Here is a 15,570-nt window from a genome sequence, read left to right as displayed (position 1 = left end):
GGGCTGTACTAAATGGGAGAAACCTGCATAAAAGGCAAGGCTTTTTGGCTTGGAAGGCAGAGTCGACCACTGGACGAAGGAATCCGAAGAACAACTTGAAGAGGACGCCTGCTGCAACTCCTGGACCGTTGGTTTGTCCGGTGAGGCCTGGCTGCTGTACTGAAACGCCAAGAGAAGCCCTGCAAGGACGACTTCTCCCCTTGAGATGGGGGGGGGGGGGTGGGGAGGAACCAATCAACTCTAAAGTAAGCGACCTAGACATCCTCTCGGAGCTGGTTAAAATTACACTGCAGTTGCTGCTGGAACCAAATAGCCAGGGAGAGGAACACCAGATTGTCTGCATTGCTTTTAAGCTGGCCAAGAGCTCCGGGAAGATCCTCCGGACACCAAGGAAGCTGGATTGACCGAGCCTGAGCCACCTCAACAAAGTGCTGGACCCCAGATGCAAGGAAAGCCCATTGCGACAGCCGTCCCATTGCAGTGCAGGGGTACCCAGAAGTCCTCCCTCTTGTCCCCATGCCTGAGGCCCAGGAACACCAGCATCTGCAGAGCTGCACATGAACCGATGTCTGCTGCACTTTTTCTTCAACATAAAGGTACTGTACAGTCTAAGAGAACTTACCTCTTGTCATGTAACTGCACTTGTTCTCCGTCGGCGAGACCAGTTGTGGTTGCTCTGTAGAGTTGCTGACAGCTTCTTTACTTCACCAACCTAATCAGCTTGTGGCCCTGCTTTGATTTCTTCTTCTAAAACATTGTGCAAGGCCTTTACTTACCTGCAAGAAGTGCTTCAGCTCACCTAGACTTTTGCCCAATTGACTTTGGCCTAGCCTGGCTCCCTGAATTAATCTTCTACCCTCTGACATTGTGTTCTGTCTTCCCTTCCAGGAAAGGTTTAACTAATTGTGCACTGGGGGTTACCAAAAGTACTTACCTGCGTCAGAAAATTTGTGTGAACTCTTGTTCTGTTCTAACAACCGTTTCCTATGCCAACCGCTTAAGTCTGATTATAAATGTAAGCAGTGGTATATTAATGACCACAGTGTCCTAGTTACTAAATTCACCCAAGGGTGTAGGCAGTGCCTGTGTGCCATTCCAAAAGCCTATTTACAGATTTAGAAATATTAAGAGTGTGGATTTCGGAATGTATTTGTGTTACTATAATATTGTCCCCTTCTGAAGAAGGCTTACTGTAACTGACCGTTGAATGAATAATTGTTTAATCAAGAAACCATGTGTGCAGGTTTATTTGAATACTTGTCCCTGTGAATCTATCACATAGACCCCTCTTGAGACAGGCCTGGCTGCTCAACACGCTACCAACCTGTGTAGTACAGACTAATACCAAAGGTTGGGTTCCTATTGCCAGGAGGTCAGGGTTGTTCTAGTGCACTTTAAGGGTACTGCATACAATCTTTCCTAGCAACGGGAGACAAACCTATAGTGTGATCAAAGATCAGACTTGTCTAGACACATTGTCAGGGGTGAACAGGGGAAAGGAGGAGAGACAGCCTCAGGCGGCCAGGAGTGGAAGAAGAGGAAGAGAGGGTGGACAGAATGTTTTGAGTTTTAGCAGTGACATGAGAGGCCAAGGCCATGCAGATGGCCTAGGAGAGACATGAGCGACTGCAGAAGGATTGACCAACTCCTTGCCAATATTGAAAAGTTCAGCCAAGTTGTTAGATGCTGCAGAGATGTAGGCTCTTCTTCGAGAGGACAGAAATGGTCACCATGAAAAGGAAAGGTTCTAAAGTGTCCGTAATGACAACAGGAGGCACTGCAGTGAACACAGTCAGAGCTCCAGGCAGCTATTGAGGCTTGTGTCTGTACCCATGGGTTCCAAGACTATTTCAGAGCTTTGGCTGACACAATGAGTTGCTTAAAACTCCTGGTAAAAAAGTATTACATATTCCACACACACTCCATAAAAATTGCTAATACATGGGTATTACAGAAAAGCAACACGCAACAGGTACCTTTAGGCATTCTGATGCACTCATTTGGTAGTCCACTTACTTAGATCTCTCTTGATGACATTGAGTGGGACATGGGGCAGCACTTCCTTTACCTGCTGGGCCATGCCAGATAACCGCCCATCTTCCTGGGCAAACAGCCCTATACCACTCAAGCTGGCAGGCACCCTTGCCCTGGCTCCCATAGAGCGGTTGCGTGCTGAAAAGCAAAACATAAGACTTCAGTGGAAACAGCAAGCTTGGTACACAATGTCAAGCTGTTGAACACTGCTCAGTCTTCAACTAAGACAAGGTCTTAAGGACAAAATGAAATGTCTCATCTGCACCTCTTGGCTCATTCAGCACAGGCATAACAGACCTGTGGTGGACGTTTCCGGTGGGATGTGCCTCAGCCGCTTCAGATATTCTGCTCGGTCAGCAGGTGTAAAATGCGTAGAAACTATACCAAGCTCCACCGCCAGCAACTGTAGGAGAAAAACTTAAGTTAGGAAAGACTATTACTCCTCTGCATAAAACACGCCAAAAACCAAATAAGATCACAAGTACAGGACACAATTTAGAGGGACTGACAATAGTCTTAGTTTCAAACAAACTCGAGATGCCGAAAAGATGACTCGGCAAAGCCACTTATATGCTACAAGTCATTTCAAATGAAGTTTCATCTCCTCATTCTTTTCCCTCAATAGTGTCGGGTAAAAGCAGTGTGAGAGTTGAAGACTTCAGTGTGCATGTGAGAAGAACTTATTAAAAAAAGGAGTTCAATCCTATTTCCATGTATCGCCTTGGAAAAGGAAACAGCAAGCAGTAAAGGGTTCCATCACGCAATGCGTGGTTTCCTATCAATCAGGATTCCGCTGTCCAAATCATGCGTACCAGAGAACGTCATTTTTCTTCTCTATCAGTTCACAAGAGTTTGAAATATGAAAAAACTACAACTGAAGAGAATTAGGTCCAAACTCCTAGTTCCAAATTCCTGATACTGCAAAACAAAACCCTTCAGTTTAGCCAGAGCATATGCAGAGGGTTGTGGAAAGTTCAGAGCACCAAGAATTAGGGGTAGGAAGGACATACGGGAGTAGTTTATCTTGTAACTCCATTTCTCCAGCATTGGTATCTCTCATGGATTCACATGCTGTGAATATTCCCCCATCAGGAATGGAAAACCCTGGTAACTTTAAATAGTTTTCCTATAGAAAAAACGTTGACACCTTGAGTGTCCCATCAACGTCACTATGGGTGCTTTTCGCAGAACCATTGGGATGTCGAGTGTATAAGCTCTGCAGCTTCCCCTCAGATTTAAACCTCTCCAAAAGGAGGAAGCTCGAAGGAGGATTTTTGAGGGGGAAGGCTGGAGGGTGCATGTGAATCCATGAAAGATACCAATGGTGGAGAAATGGAGTTACAGGTAAGCAACTACTCCCTTCTCCAGCATTGGAATTTTCATAGATTCACATGCTGTGACTAGATAGCAGTAGAGATGCATATCAGGCAAACAGGACACACCTTTTTCGTCATATTACTGAAGCAGCATATAACCTTAAGGCAAAAGACAGGAGCAGAACAAAACCCGAAGCTGCAGGGCTTACCTTACTGGAACAGACGCCGAAGCACCGCTCGTCCCATCTGTACTTCATCAGCATGTTGATACAGCCAGTAGTGCCAGTAGGCACTGCCCACGTTGCTGTCTGGCAAATGTCTCCAATTGGAATGCCTGCCCATAGAGCTGCGGGGGCTGCCGTGAACCTTGTGGGATGAGCTCTGGGAGCTGATTGTAGCGGTCAGTCGGCTTTTGTGTGGCAGAAGGCTTATATTAGAGGCCACCCACCGTGACATACCTTGCTTTGAAATTGGCCTACCTTTATTGGAAGGGCCAAAAGCCACAAAGGGCTGATTGGAGGATCTTCACGATCTTGTATGGTCCAATAGTGCTTTAAAGTTCTCTTAATCTGAATGTCCAGAGAATGTAGAGCTGTTTCAGCCGGAGTAGAAGCATTAGGAAAAAAGGTTGGAAGAGCGATAGAAGTGTTTTTATGAAAATCCGATGGAATCTTCGGAATGAAATGTGGGTTCGTAGAGAGAACTACCTTGTCCTTCATGAAACGCAGGTACGGTAGATTGATGACCTAAGCCTGCAGTTCTGATACTCGTCTGGAGGACGTAATGGCCACCTAAAAGATTACTTTCAAAGTGAGAAATGTAATGACAGAGGCTGAAACCGCAGTTTTATGAGGGCTGTTAAAACTAGGTTTAGACTCCAAACAGGAGGAAACCTTTTCCTTGGAGGAAGTTTCTGAAAAGCCCCTTCAGGAAATGCTCTAATTATCCGTTGCTGTAAAGTGGGGTAGATGTTCTTTTTCGTGTGAATCTGGATATCGCCGAAAGGTGAACCTTGATAGAAGATATTGCCAGACCCTCCTTCGCCAACAAAAGATGAGGAAGGAGTTGAGGTGTTACACTTAAAGGCTGTAGGTTAGGGTGTGGTGCACACCAAGAGCAAAATCTTTTCCTACTTCCGGCTATATGATGTATTGGTCGATGGAGCTCTTGCCGCGGCCAAAATGCGGCGGCAGTCTTGGGGTATAATTAGATTTCTGAACTCTGATTTGTCAACCATGACGCCAATTTGAGGGAGCCAGGGTTGTGATGCCATACAAGTCCCTTGTTCCGAGATAGGAGATCTGGCTGAGAGGCTAGATGTAACGGATCATCCACTGCAAAGTGAAGCAGGTCAGAGAACCAGGTCTGCCTCGGGCAGGACGGGGCTACTAGGATGATTTTGCAGGGAACTTTGCTAATCATTTGCACTGTTTTCCAAGAGAGTAACAGGGGGAAATGTGTAGGGAAACATATCGGTCCAAGGAAACGAGAATGCATACCCTCAGGCGTTTGGATGAGGGACCCTGCTGGCAAACTGCTGGCATTGTTTGTTTTTGGGGCTGGCGAAAAGGTCTAGAGGAGGGGAGGGGGGGGAGGGGGGGAGGCCCCTTGACACCTGGGAGCTGTTCAGCTGCCACTCGTGTGTCTGGGAGGAGTCCCTGCTGAGGATATCTGCATGTTTGTTCCGAGTCCCTGGTAGGTGGAACGCCAGGATCTGAATTTCGTGCTCAATGGCCCTGTGCCACATGGTTTGAGATTCTAGGGATAGGATTTCTGAGCGTGTTCCTCCCTGCTTGCGCAAGTAGAACATTGTTCTTGTGCTATCGGTGGGAACCCGCACCATCAAGTCTTTGATGGGGGGGAGAAAGGATTTGAGAGCCCAGTGTACCGCCCTGAACTCTAGGACATTGATATGTAGAGAGGTCTCCGCAGGTAACCACAGGCATTTGACTTGGAACTGGTTCAGATGAGCCCCTCCTCCCCCCGCATCCCATCTGTGTGGCGGTCAGGATAGTGTAAAGGAAGTCCAGTTCTACCAGGGGCATGCCCCGTGTGATGTTGACAGTGCGAGTCCACCACCGTAAAGCTTCTGCCAGGGGCAGAGAGGACTACTCTGTCCGACCAGGAGCCCTGGGTCTGGGACCATCTGGATGAGAGGAATGCTTGTGCTGGGCGCTTGTAAAGCTGACCGTTTGGCATGAGAGGGGTGCAAGACGACATGGTGCCTAGCAGAGACATAAGAGCGGATCATGACAGATTTGTCTGGTGTAAAAGAGCCCGATAGCGCTAACAATTTCTATATTCTCTCTTCCGAGGGTTTTAATTGATTGTGGGTTGTCTGGAATTGTGCTCCCAGGAAGACCAAACTCTTTGAGGGAGTCAATCAGGATTTGCTGTAGTTGATGGCGAAGTCCAGACATAGTAGAATTGTGCTGTTGAGAGATTCCAACATCTGTTGGCAAGTTGTCCCCCGAACCAACTAATCGTTAAAGTACGGGTAGACGTGATGGCCTTTCCTGCGTAGGAAAGCTGCTACACAAGCCAGACATTTGGTGAATGTTCTGGGAGCTGATTTTAAGCCAAAGGGGAGAACCAGAAAACTGGAAATGGCTGTTGCCCACTGTGAACCTGAGGAATTTCCAGTGCCTTGAGTGAATTGGTATGTGAAAGTAAGCGTCCGAGATCTAGAGACGCTAAGAACTCCTCGGGATGCATTTATTATTACGTCTTGCAACGTTAGCATCCCAAAATTTTGTTTTCTTTTGTTTTCGTTCAAGGCCCGCAGGTCTAGAATTGGGCGGCACTTTCCGTTTGGTTTCTTGACTATGAAAAACCTGGAAGAGGTGCCCTTTCCTCTTACCGAGAGGGGAACCTCTCAATGGCCATTTTTTGCAACATGAGACGAACTTCGATGTGAGATGTGTAGGTGAGATTGAGACGTTACAGGAGGAATGGGAAATTGTGGACGTTTGAACTCCAACAAGTGGCCGTATTGGATAGCATCTAGGACCCATATGTTTGTGGATATTGAACGGCACTCGCTGAGGTGGAACGCCATCTTCCCTCATATCTGACTGCCCTTGTGGCAGTCATTGTTGTGCTTTGCTTGGACGTCCTCTTTGTGAGGAGGAAGATCTGTTTTCCTTAGCCCTGGTAGTCCTTATTGCACTAGGCCGTTTGAAAGGTACGCCTGTAGCCTTGGGAATAGTATGTGGATCTGTTGTATCCCTTGTTGTCTCAAGAACCTGAATATCTTGCGTTTCATGAGACTCCATGAAATGAACGAAAAGGGCAAAAGGACCTCCTGCTCTGTAGAGCCGCAAGAAATCTTGCTCTATCCGAATCCGCTTTCATGTTCTTCAAAGCCTCTTCTATCTTTTTCCAGAAAAGATTCTCCCCCCCCTCACAAGGCATGTCCACAACCTTGGGCTGTACTTCCTGGCAGAAATCTGTCGAGCTTGCTGCTTGAGAACCACCCTGTTAATTTGCTTGAAGCCAGTCTCGGCCAGGTCTACCGCAATGTTTATGCTATGGTTCGATGCCTCCTACCTCTCTCGCACCAAAAGCATTGCTTCTTTCCTCTGCTGCTCTTGAAGGTGGTCCAGTAGTGAAGCAAGACGATGCCACATCTCGTGGTCATACCTTGCAACGATGGCCAGAGCGTTTGCAGCTTTGACAGTCTCTCCTAGGGTAAGAACATGCGGTTATAGTTATCTGGTGGAGTGGCACACTTCTGCTGGGTGCGTGCTTTTCGGCTGGCAGCCGCTGACAGACTCTGGCGTTGGTTGTGATGTTAAACACTTCGGAGTGGATTTGGGTGCTTTAAACCTTTTTCCAGGTGACCTTTGACTGCTGGTTCATAAGAGGGTGCTTCATTGTACTGAGGCCCTCCTGCCATACATGAACTAGTATTGGAATTGAAAAGATATCCTTACTCCTTTTCCCTCATGTGATCGAATAAGAAGCAATCCTTTTCCTCCTCTGGAATAAGGCCGAATTCCAGACAGGCCTTAGGGGCATTCCATTCCATGCTGGCTATGTCATCCGGAGGGGATAGTTGAGCTGGACTACTCAGAGCATCCTGGTCTGGGTCTGTATCCCAAGTGTCCGCTCTCCTTGGAGAAGAGACGGTGGAAAGCGTGTCCTGTGAGGCAATGTCATAGTCCAAGTCAACCAGTTCTCCTTCCTCGTGCTCCCTACAAGCACTAAATGCTCTAGGGGACGGAGGTGGTCTAGCCGGGGATTGCCTTCTGAGGCGAAACCCTGGTCTCATAAGGAGTCGGACGTATCCCTCTGGCGAGGAGTAATCGGCGGGCTTGCCAATGGTGGACCTGATGGTGTCTGAGGCATGGGAAGCCTAGCATCCAGTTGTCCTAGGAGAGATTGCAGAGGAGAGTACTTGCATAGACATCAACAAATGGAGATGAGAGTATATTTAGAGGGGGCAACACCCATGCCTATTGATGGACGGCAGGGAAGGCGCAGAGTTGGGCGCTGCAGGCCCAAGATAGATGGATCAGGAAAAGGTGGTTGTGAACCTCCTCGCTGGGAAACTGACTCGAACGCCTGATCGTCGTAAGGTGGTGCCTCAAAATCAGGTGTAATTTCATGCTGTAGTATAGGCTCAGTTGTCTGTTTTGATCTGCCCTTGGGAGACAGGACTTAGGCTTGTCCGGTCCAGTAGAGCATGTACACGTCGGCAGGGAATTTTTTTCTTTTTCGGCATCGACGGGCCGTCGTCGACGGATTGTGTGTCGACGGTGTGGTTGTCGTCGGGACAGTAGTGGACAGGGTGGTAGTCGACGGGAAGGCCGTCGATGCATTTGCGATGGTAGTCCAGACTTTGATGGAGGCAACACTGCCGTGGATGTTGGCTTAGTCACCGACAATGTCGCCGATGTAGACGGCCTGGATGACAACTTGGATTTGATGACTAGTGGCCAGATGAGGACCCATGGGACAATGAGTGATGTTTATCACCAGTAGAAGAAGAATTCTTTGCCAACGAGGACGTCTGCCTCGATTTTTCTGTCGATGCAGATTTTTGGGCCAAGTTTGCACATTTTTGCGGGTGTGAGCCCTTGTCACTTGGTCCTTCCGAGCGTGACATGGAAGTGTCCTGAGCCAGGGAAAACTATCCTCACCACTCGACAAAAGCCTTTTCTAAGGTAAAGAAAGGACAGCCTTATCCTGACCAGAAGAGGATCTTGTCTCACCTGTCCTCTGTTTCTTTGGCAGCTGCTCTTCAGATCTTGATCTTTGGCGTGAAGGCAACCTCTTGCTTGAGGGAATGGTAGCCCTGCCACCGTGTGAAGAGCCGACCTCCGACGCTGGATAAGCTCTTTCATTTAGCCAATCAATTAGGCATCTATTCCTGTCCTTGAGGGTTTTTTGGAAGAACCCTTGACAGATATCGCAATCTTCGGCCGAATGGTTAGGGTACAAACAATAAAAGGCACTCCCGAGTGCCTGTCTCCCTCGTAAACATTCTTGAGGCTCAGGTCTCACATGGTCTGAAAAAAAAGATTTCTTCTGACCCAAGGATTCCATAATGGGGCCGGAAACACTTTTCCTAAATCAGAAGGCTGGAAGCAGCGAAAGTTGAAGTGAAGTTGTATTTTCTCACAAAAAGAATTCTCTGTAATCCTAACGGTTTGGAAGACGGTTGAAATCTGAGGGGAAGAGCTGTGGAGGCAGAGCTATACACTTGACGTCCCATCGGTGCTGCCCAAAGCACCCATAACGACATTGATGGGACACAAGGTGGCAACAATTTTTTCCATAGGGAAAATACTATTTTTAAGTTACAAGATCCAATGCTGGAGAAATGCATGGCATCAGGACCCAACACTAGATGGCAGCATATTGCACAGCATGAGAACCTGAAATGAGATGCATTGCTGTACTTGGATCTATGCGTTTTCCTCGTAGCCAGTTCCTCAAAGCACATTTGCTACCCCCCGGGTAGCCCTCACATTTTGAAATACCTAAACCCAACCCCCACTACATTTTGCAGTAAAATGTAAAATCCTTATGAGTAAATGGGCTCAGAGGAAATGGGGTATTACAGCTGTACTTTACAGAAGTCAAAATAGGGGCAGACCAAATCTATGTGGGCAGGCAGTAAATAATAACCACTTTATGATAGCAGCAAAGGCCACAAGGAACACTGAATGGCATGAGATGGAAATGGCTAGCAGCAGGTTCCCACACATTGGAGGTGGAGGAATCTGCAGCAGGGCTTCACCGGGCAAACCAACGGTCGAGTGGTTGCAGCAGCCGCCCTCTTCCAGCTCGTCTTTGGTTCTTTCGTTCCAGTGGTCGACTGCCTTCCAGTCCACAAGACTCTCCTTTTAAACCGTTTTCTCCCTTTCATTCCAGCCTAGCTGTCACTCACCCAGCAGGGCGGCTGACCTTGCCGGACAGTCAGCCAGCCAATCACGCCACAGTGCATTTGGGTCTCCTAGGAGCCTAAGCACAGGGAGTTTCGGGTACCTCCCTCACTTCCTGGCCACCCCAGGGTGGACTTCAGTCCTGAAGCCCGCCAAAGGCACACAAACAAAGGGGCCAAACCGGGTTTGGCGCGCATAGACAAACACTAGAAGGACCTTTCCAAAAAGAAATGGCGAAAAAAGAAGACCGGGACCCATTTAAACTAAGGGTCATAAGGCGCCATCTAAAAAACATGGCTCCCGTGATTTTTAGTTAACAGTGTTTGCGGTCGGGAAAAATCAAGGTAGTTCGTTGTAAAACCACTGCCGCCAGCCTTTTCAATAGGAAAGTGTGGCATTTGACTGCTACAAGAGCGGTTAGACACAGTGGATACTATGTAACCCCCTCCAGCACTCCATTGTAAGATGGTGTGTGCTGGGTCTGTGAATTTGGAAAAGACTAGTAAAGGCAATTTAACTTTACATTCTCTGGGAAACAGTAGTTTATCCCAGAGAAAGTATTTAAACCTTGGGGAAGTCTAAAAAGACATCCCTGTGTCACTGTACTGAGGGTGCTGGGTAAAACATGAAAAGATGCCTATGGAGTTATCTTAAAACTCCAAAGTCAAAGAACACAAATGTAAAACACATCAAAATACATGAAAGGGTGGGCGGGGGGGGGGGGGAAGAGGGTGGCTTGCACTCTTTACAGGTAAAACAGATTCAAGTCCTCAAAATCCAGCAAAGTTGCTGGGGGTCTCTAAGGTGACGGGAATTAGCACATTTATGAGAATTCTCCCCAACACGAACTGAAACTATTTGCACTGCCTAGAAAGTATATATAATCTACTTACTTTTGTCCTTTTTTGCTCACTGCTAAGTAACTGAACTGACATTTGGCTCCTTTTTCAGGGGAGCTCAAACTGTCTCAAAAGCTTAGAGATTTGCAATGAAGTGTATTGGTCTACAATAAGTGTTCTTCTAGTGAAATGTTTTATAAATAATTGTGTAAACAAATTACTAAGTGTTTTACCAATAAACCTCGAGTATAAGTGTCTACTTGAACCACTGTGATTGAAAGTCCTCCTTAACTACATGTACTGCTCACATTCACTCTTGAGATCGGCCTGGCTGCTCAGCTCGCTACCACCAAACTGTGTGGTAAATACTTCTACAAAAGATTGGTATTGCTTACACCTGTAGTCCCAATTGTGTGTGTGGTGGTCCCAGAGGGTACTGTATGCAATTCTGCCCAACAGCGACTATATCAGCTTGTACAAACCATTCTAGTCAATCCAATGGCGTACATTACACAATAGTAGCACAGCCACCTTGCGTTTGTATCAAAAAGCAGGACACAGAGGGACCAGAGCTGTGGAGTGGGGGTCAGGGTGTATTCACAGTTAAAGCGACAGTGGCAGTTATTTTACATCCACTTTTTGGGTGGATGAACCATTTGTAAACAATGGAGCTATAACAGCCCTCATTTTGATGACACAATCACTAGTGACCAAGTGCGATAGGTGACACGGTTGCATGAATTTCACATTAACCTGAACAGTCCAGTAACTCACTGAACGGCAGCACCCCACTCAATATCAAGTGTCTGCTGTCTATGCGAACCAAATTATGACAAAACTATTGTCATGTTTCAGAAACTACCTCTTGCACGCGGACCGCCAACTCTTCATTCGACTCTCCTTCCCGTTTGCAAACTGTTGGCAACCATCTGAGAACGAAGAAAAAGGTGAAAGGTCATAAGTCATCCAAACAAAATGAGAGGGGGCAGGTTGAATATTTTAAATTCAAAGAAATAAGCACACCCAGTACTGTGTATAGGGCCAAGGAGCCATTAATGCAAACTTGTTCTTCATCTTACTAAAGAACAGCACAGAATTACAACAGCAGCCATCAGAGGCTGCATCTGGTCTGCTAGTACTTAGCTACTTACAAACTGCATTGGCATGATGTCCGCCACCTTCTAATACCGCCTCTGCAACTACATACCATGGGGAATATCATAGGTAGTTAACGTTACTGACCAGAGTCGCTGACCAGAGTCTACCCACTCCGCACCTTTACATGGCGCCCTAGAATCAGCAGACCGGTAGCATATCTGGTCCACCCTGGACAGCCCACTGTTCATTTACCAGAATGTACATTCTCGCTCCAGGTAAACTCTTATCAGGCACCCTCTGGATGATAGCCTGGTTACCACTTTTCATAGCCTCCTCCTGCACACTAGAATTACAGACCTACAGCCTGCCAATTAAAACCAGCACCCGGTCCTTATGCACCATGAAAGCTTCAAGCTATCTCACCTGCCCCACCTTGCAAGACTCTCAAAAGCAGAATATGGCACATAAAATGAACCAGTATCATGAACACCGTACTATACAAATACCATGCAAAACCCCTGACAGAAACCTAAGACTATGTGCTCACCTATCCAAACTGCATGAGTTACCAGCCAGAAAAATTGAACAATTAAACTAAAAGAGCACCAATCCCAGAAAGTAATTGTAGAGCCAAATACAAATCTTACCAATCACAAAAAACCTACACTGAACTGTACTAAACAGATGTCCAAAGACAGTCTTAGTACCGCCCACCCTACCTTAGAAAGTCACCGACCTAATCTTAAAGGAGCACTCATAAACGCTAAGGTCTCTAGTCGCCCATGCAACTGAGATATTAGATATTATTCTAACAGATAAATTGGACTTCTTAGCCATCTCAGAATCCTGGCTACATGAGGCGGCTGGCCCAGCCCGATCGTTGGCAATCCCCGACAACAACACGATCCTGCAAGCAGACAGACACTTCTCGAGGTGGTGGAATAGCAATTATAACCAGGTCCACTTTAGACATGAGAATTGTCACATCCCCCACTAAGAAATCCTGTGAATGCCTCACGGTTAAATTGGCTCTGCCAATTCACAAATATTAAACATCCTTCTCATCTATAGACCACCAGGTCCCATCGGAACCTTTGTGGAAGATTTCTCCACAACCCTGTCCAATAACCTAAAAAAACCTCCCAATCGCTAGTGCTAGGTGATTTTAATTTAGGTTATAATTACACTAATGATACTCACTCAATTGCCACTGCCATCACTCTAAAAGAGCTGGGTATCTCCCAGAAAGTTAGCTTACCCACGCATGACAAAGGTCGAATTCTCGACTGGATAGTAGAATATAACTGCGAAGTAATAATTACGGATTATACCTCAGATCCGGACTGACCACAATCTCCTACTATTCACATTGACAACTAACCTAGCTACGGTTCAGTCCTCACTCGCCCCACCTGTGCCTACAAGGAACACAAAACTTATGACAACTGAAAAACTGCTGCCCCTCTTAATGCCCAAACTTAATTTGGCCTCAGATGACATGGACCCAAATTCGCTAGTCGACCAATACAACAAAGCTATGAACACAGCCCTCGACCAGATCGCACCGATCAAACTAAGGAACAGCAAACCTAAACATTTTAATTCCTGGTACACCCCACATCTAAAAAAAAACTCAGGATGCTCAAAAGAAAGCTTGAAACCATTTGGAGACTTTCCCCCTCATCAGCAGAAAATAAACTCAACCTAACCAAGGCCTCAACCCAATACAAGAAAGGCATCCTATTAGCCAAACAGGAGACCTACAACAACAGAATCTCTCAATCTAAATCTAGTGTCAAAGAATTGTTTAGTATTTTGAAAGAACTAGAAACTCCCATTGTACCACAAGAACGCTGTACCAAAGACAAAAAATGGTGCTCCAGTATCCAACATGCCCTAACAAACAGTCACCAACCTACGAACTAAAATTGCACTCAAGAAAGCCTCTCTAATGCCTCAAACCCCTCAGAGTACAGTTCCACCACCACATTCTGATCATGAAATACACTTTAGCTTCTCTAAAGTATCGATCATCGAGGTGGAAAGGGTCATATTGGGACTTAAACCATCCAACTGCGAAGGTGACCAATGCCCGGCACAACTCATCAAGGATGCTGCGAGAGAACCCCCCCCCTTTCATAACCAACCTTATCAACTCCTCATTCACCACATGTTCCATTTGAAGGAATCTTGGGTACTGCCACTATTAAAGAAGCAAACCCTTGACCAGGCCATTCCCACAAACTTCAGGCCCATCACAACTGTGCCATTTCTTCTAAACATTTTAGACAAAGTGGCATATATTCAAATACAGAATTTTCTGGAATCTAACCGTCTACACGGATCTCGCCAATCTGGATTCCGCCCTCAACATGGTATGGAGACGGCCCTAATTGATCTCAAGGCCCAAATAGATGAGTGCAGAGATAAAGGCCAAGACGCTTTACTCCTCCTCCTAGACCCTTGGCTGCTTTGGAATTGGTTGACCATACAGTCCAATGCAGCCACCTAGACTCCGCAGCCCATTTCTCGGAAGATGCTATAACCTGGATCAAGTCCTTTCTGAGTAACCGGACCATGAGAGTCTTTTCTCCATCGGCCTCAGCAGACCCGATCCCTATAACCTGTGTCGTACCACAGGGATGTTGCGTGTCACCAACACTCTACAATGTATTCACTAAGCCCCTCTTTGACGAAATGGACCTTCTGGGTATGGCCTACATGAACTACGCAGAAGATACCCAGATAACCTTTCCGCTTTAAGGAGATTACGCCGTGGATCTGGCCTTAGTGAATAGAATCTACAGTATAGTTCAGGCATGGATGGCTACTCATGGGTTATGGCTGAACGACGACAAAACTGAGCTTATTATCTTAGGCACCCCAACATGCATATCGAAATTTAGCACTGATTATGCCAACTTTACTATTGATGGCAATAACAAAAGTAGCTAAAGAAGTGAAGACACTAGGTTTTTACCTAGACGCCACCTTGAACTTCACAAGTCAATTCCCTAGCCTCTGCCACTGCATACACATGCAAACTCATCAGAGCTAGTAAACAGTTCCTCTCCACAGATAGCTGCCTTATGCTTGCCAGGGACCTTATACTCTCAAAATTGGACTACTGTAACGCACTCTACATTGGACCGAATAAACACACTATCCATAAAATATAGGTTCTCCAGAACAATGTCTTATAAAAGCCAACAGGCCTGTATTGTCTTTTCGGTGCTTTTATTGTGCAAGGTTAAGCACAGCATATAAAGACCCAACACATTCAGGATATCAGCCTTAACTGAATTTACTTAAACACTGCTAAAACATTCCACATTCCAATAGAACATCCCCTCACATGGCTATTCTAGAATAAGCATGGTTAAGCAAACCATGAAATAGCTAGACATTTATACAACACATCCCCCTCCCCCATTTTACAAACAAAAATGATATACGAGAACACAGATTTTCGTCTTAGATAAATGAAAAACAAATAAAATTTAAATCATCTTTCAATCTTCGCAACGCTGGACATATTCCAGACTTGACCACTTTCCAACCCTACAGCGTTCCAGAAAACTCGCACAACCCTAACAGGATCAGTGTACAGGGGCTCTCCTTTCTTCGAGAGCACATCTTTTCTTATTCGAACCCAATCACCAACTTCAACCACAGTTCTCTTTTTTGGATATTTCTCATTGACTCTCTCCACCCATTTACCTTTGCACACATCCATTTTCCTTTTTACCTCATCTACAACCACATCCGTCTCTCTCGCTCTGCCCAACCAGGCTGGTGACACCATGGTGTTGCTTTACGGCCCCTCATGAGTTCAAAAGGGCTCATACCTGTCTCGACACGTGGAGCCATCCGCAACGCATACAACCTTCC

At 46.3% G+C, this 15,570-nt stretch overlaps 1 protein-coding gene across 2 annotated transcripts in view; it reads right to left on the bottom strand.

The window, feature by feature from the left end:
* Positions 1-15,570, bottom strand: part of AUP1 (AUP1 lipid droplet regulating VLDL assembly factor) — a 240,716-nt gene that overhangs the window by 96,396 nt on the left and 128,750 nt on the right. For both annotated transcript variants that reach the window (XM_069632508.1, XM_069632509.1), the window contains exons 7-9: positions 11,444-11,510; positions 2,332-2,437; positions 2,017-2,172 (exon numbers count right to left, since the gene is read on the bottom strand). In XM_069632508.1, the coding sequence (XP_069488609.1) occupies positions 2,017-2,172; positions 2,332-2,437; positions 11,444-11,510 (329 nt within the window). The remainder of the gene's footprint in view (positions 1-2,016; positions 2,173-2,331; positions 2,438-11,443; positions 11,511-15,570) is intronic.

This window comes from Ambystoma mexicanum, chromosome 6q (genome assembly GCF_040938575.1).
Source record: "Ambystoma mexicanum isolate Mex_15411 chromosome 6q, UKY_AmexF1_1, whole genome shotgun sequence".
Classification (NCBI taxonomy): Eukaryota; Metazoa; Chordata; class Amphibia; order Caudata; family Ambystomatidae; genus Ambystoma; species Ambystoma mexicanum.
This window is presented reverse-complemented; position numbering and strand designations above follow the sequence as displayed.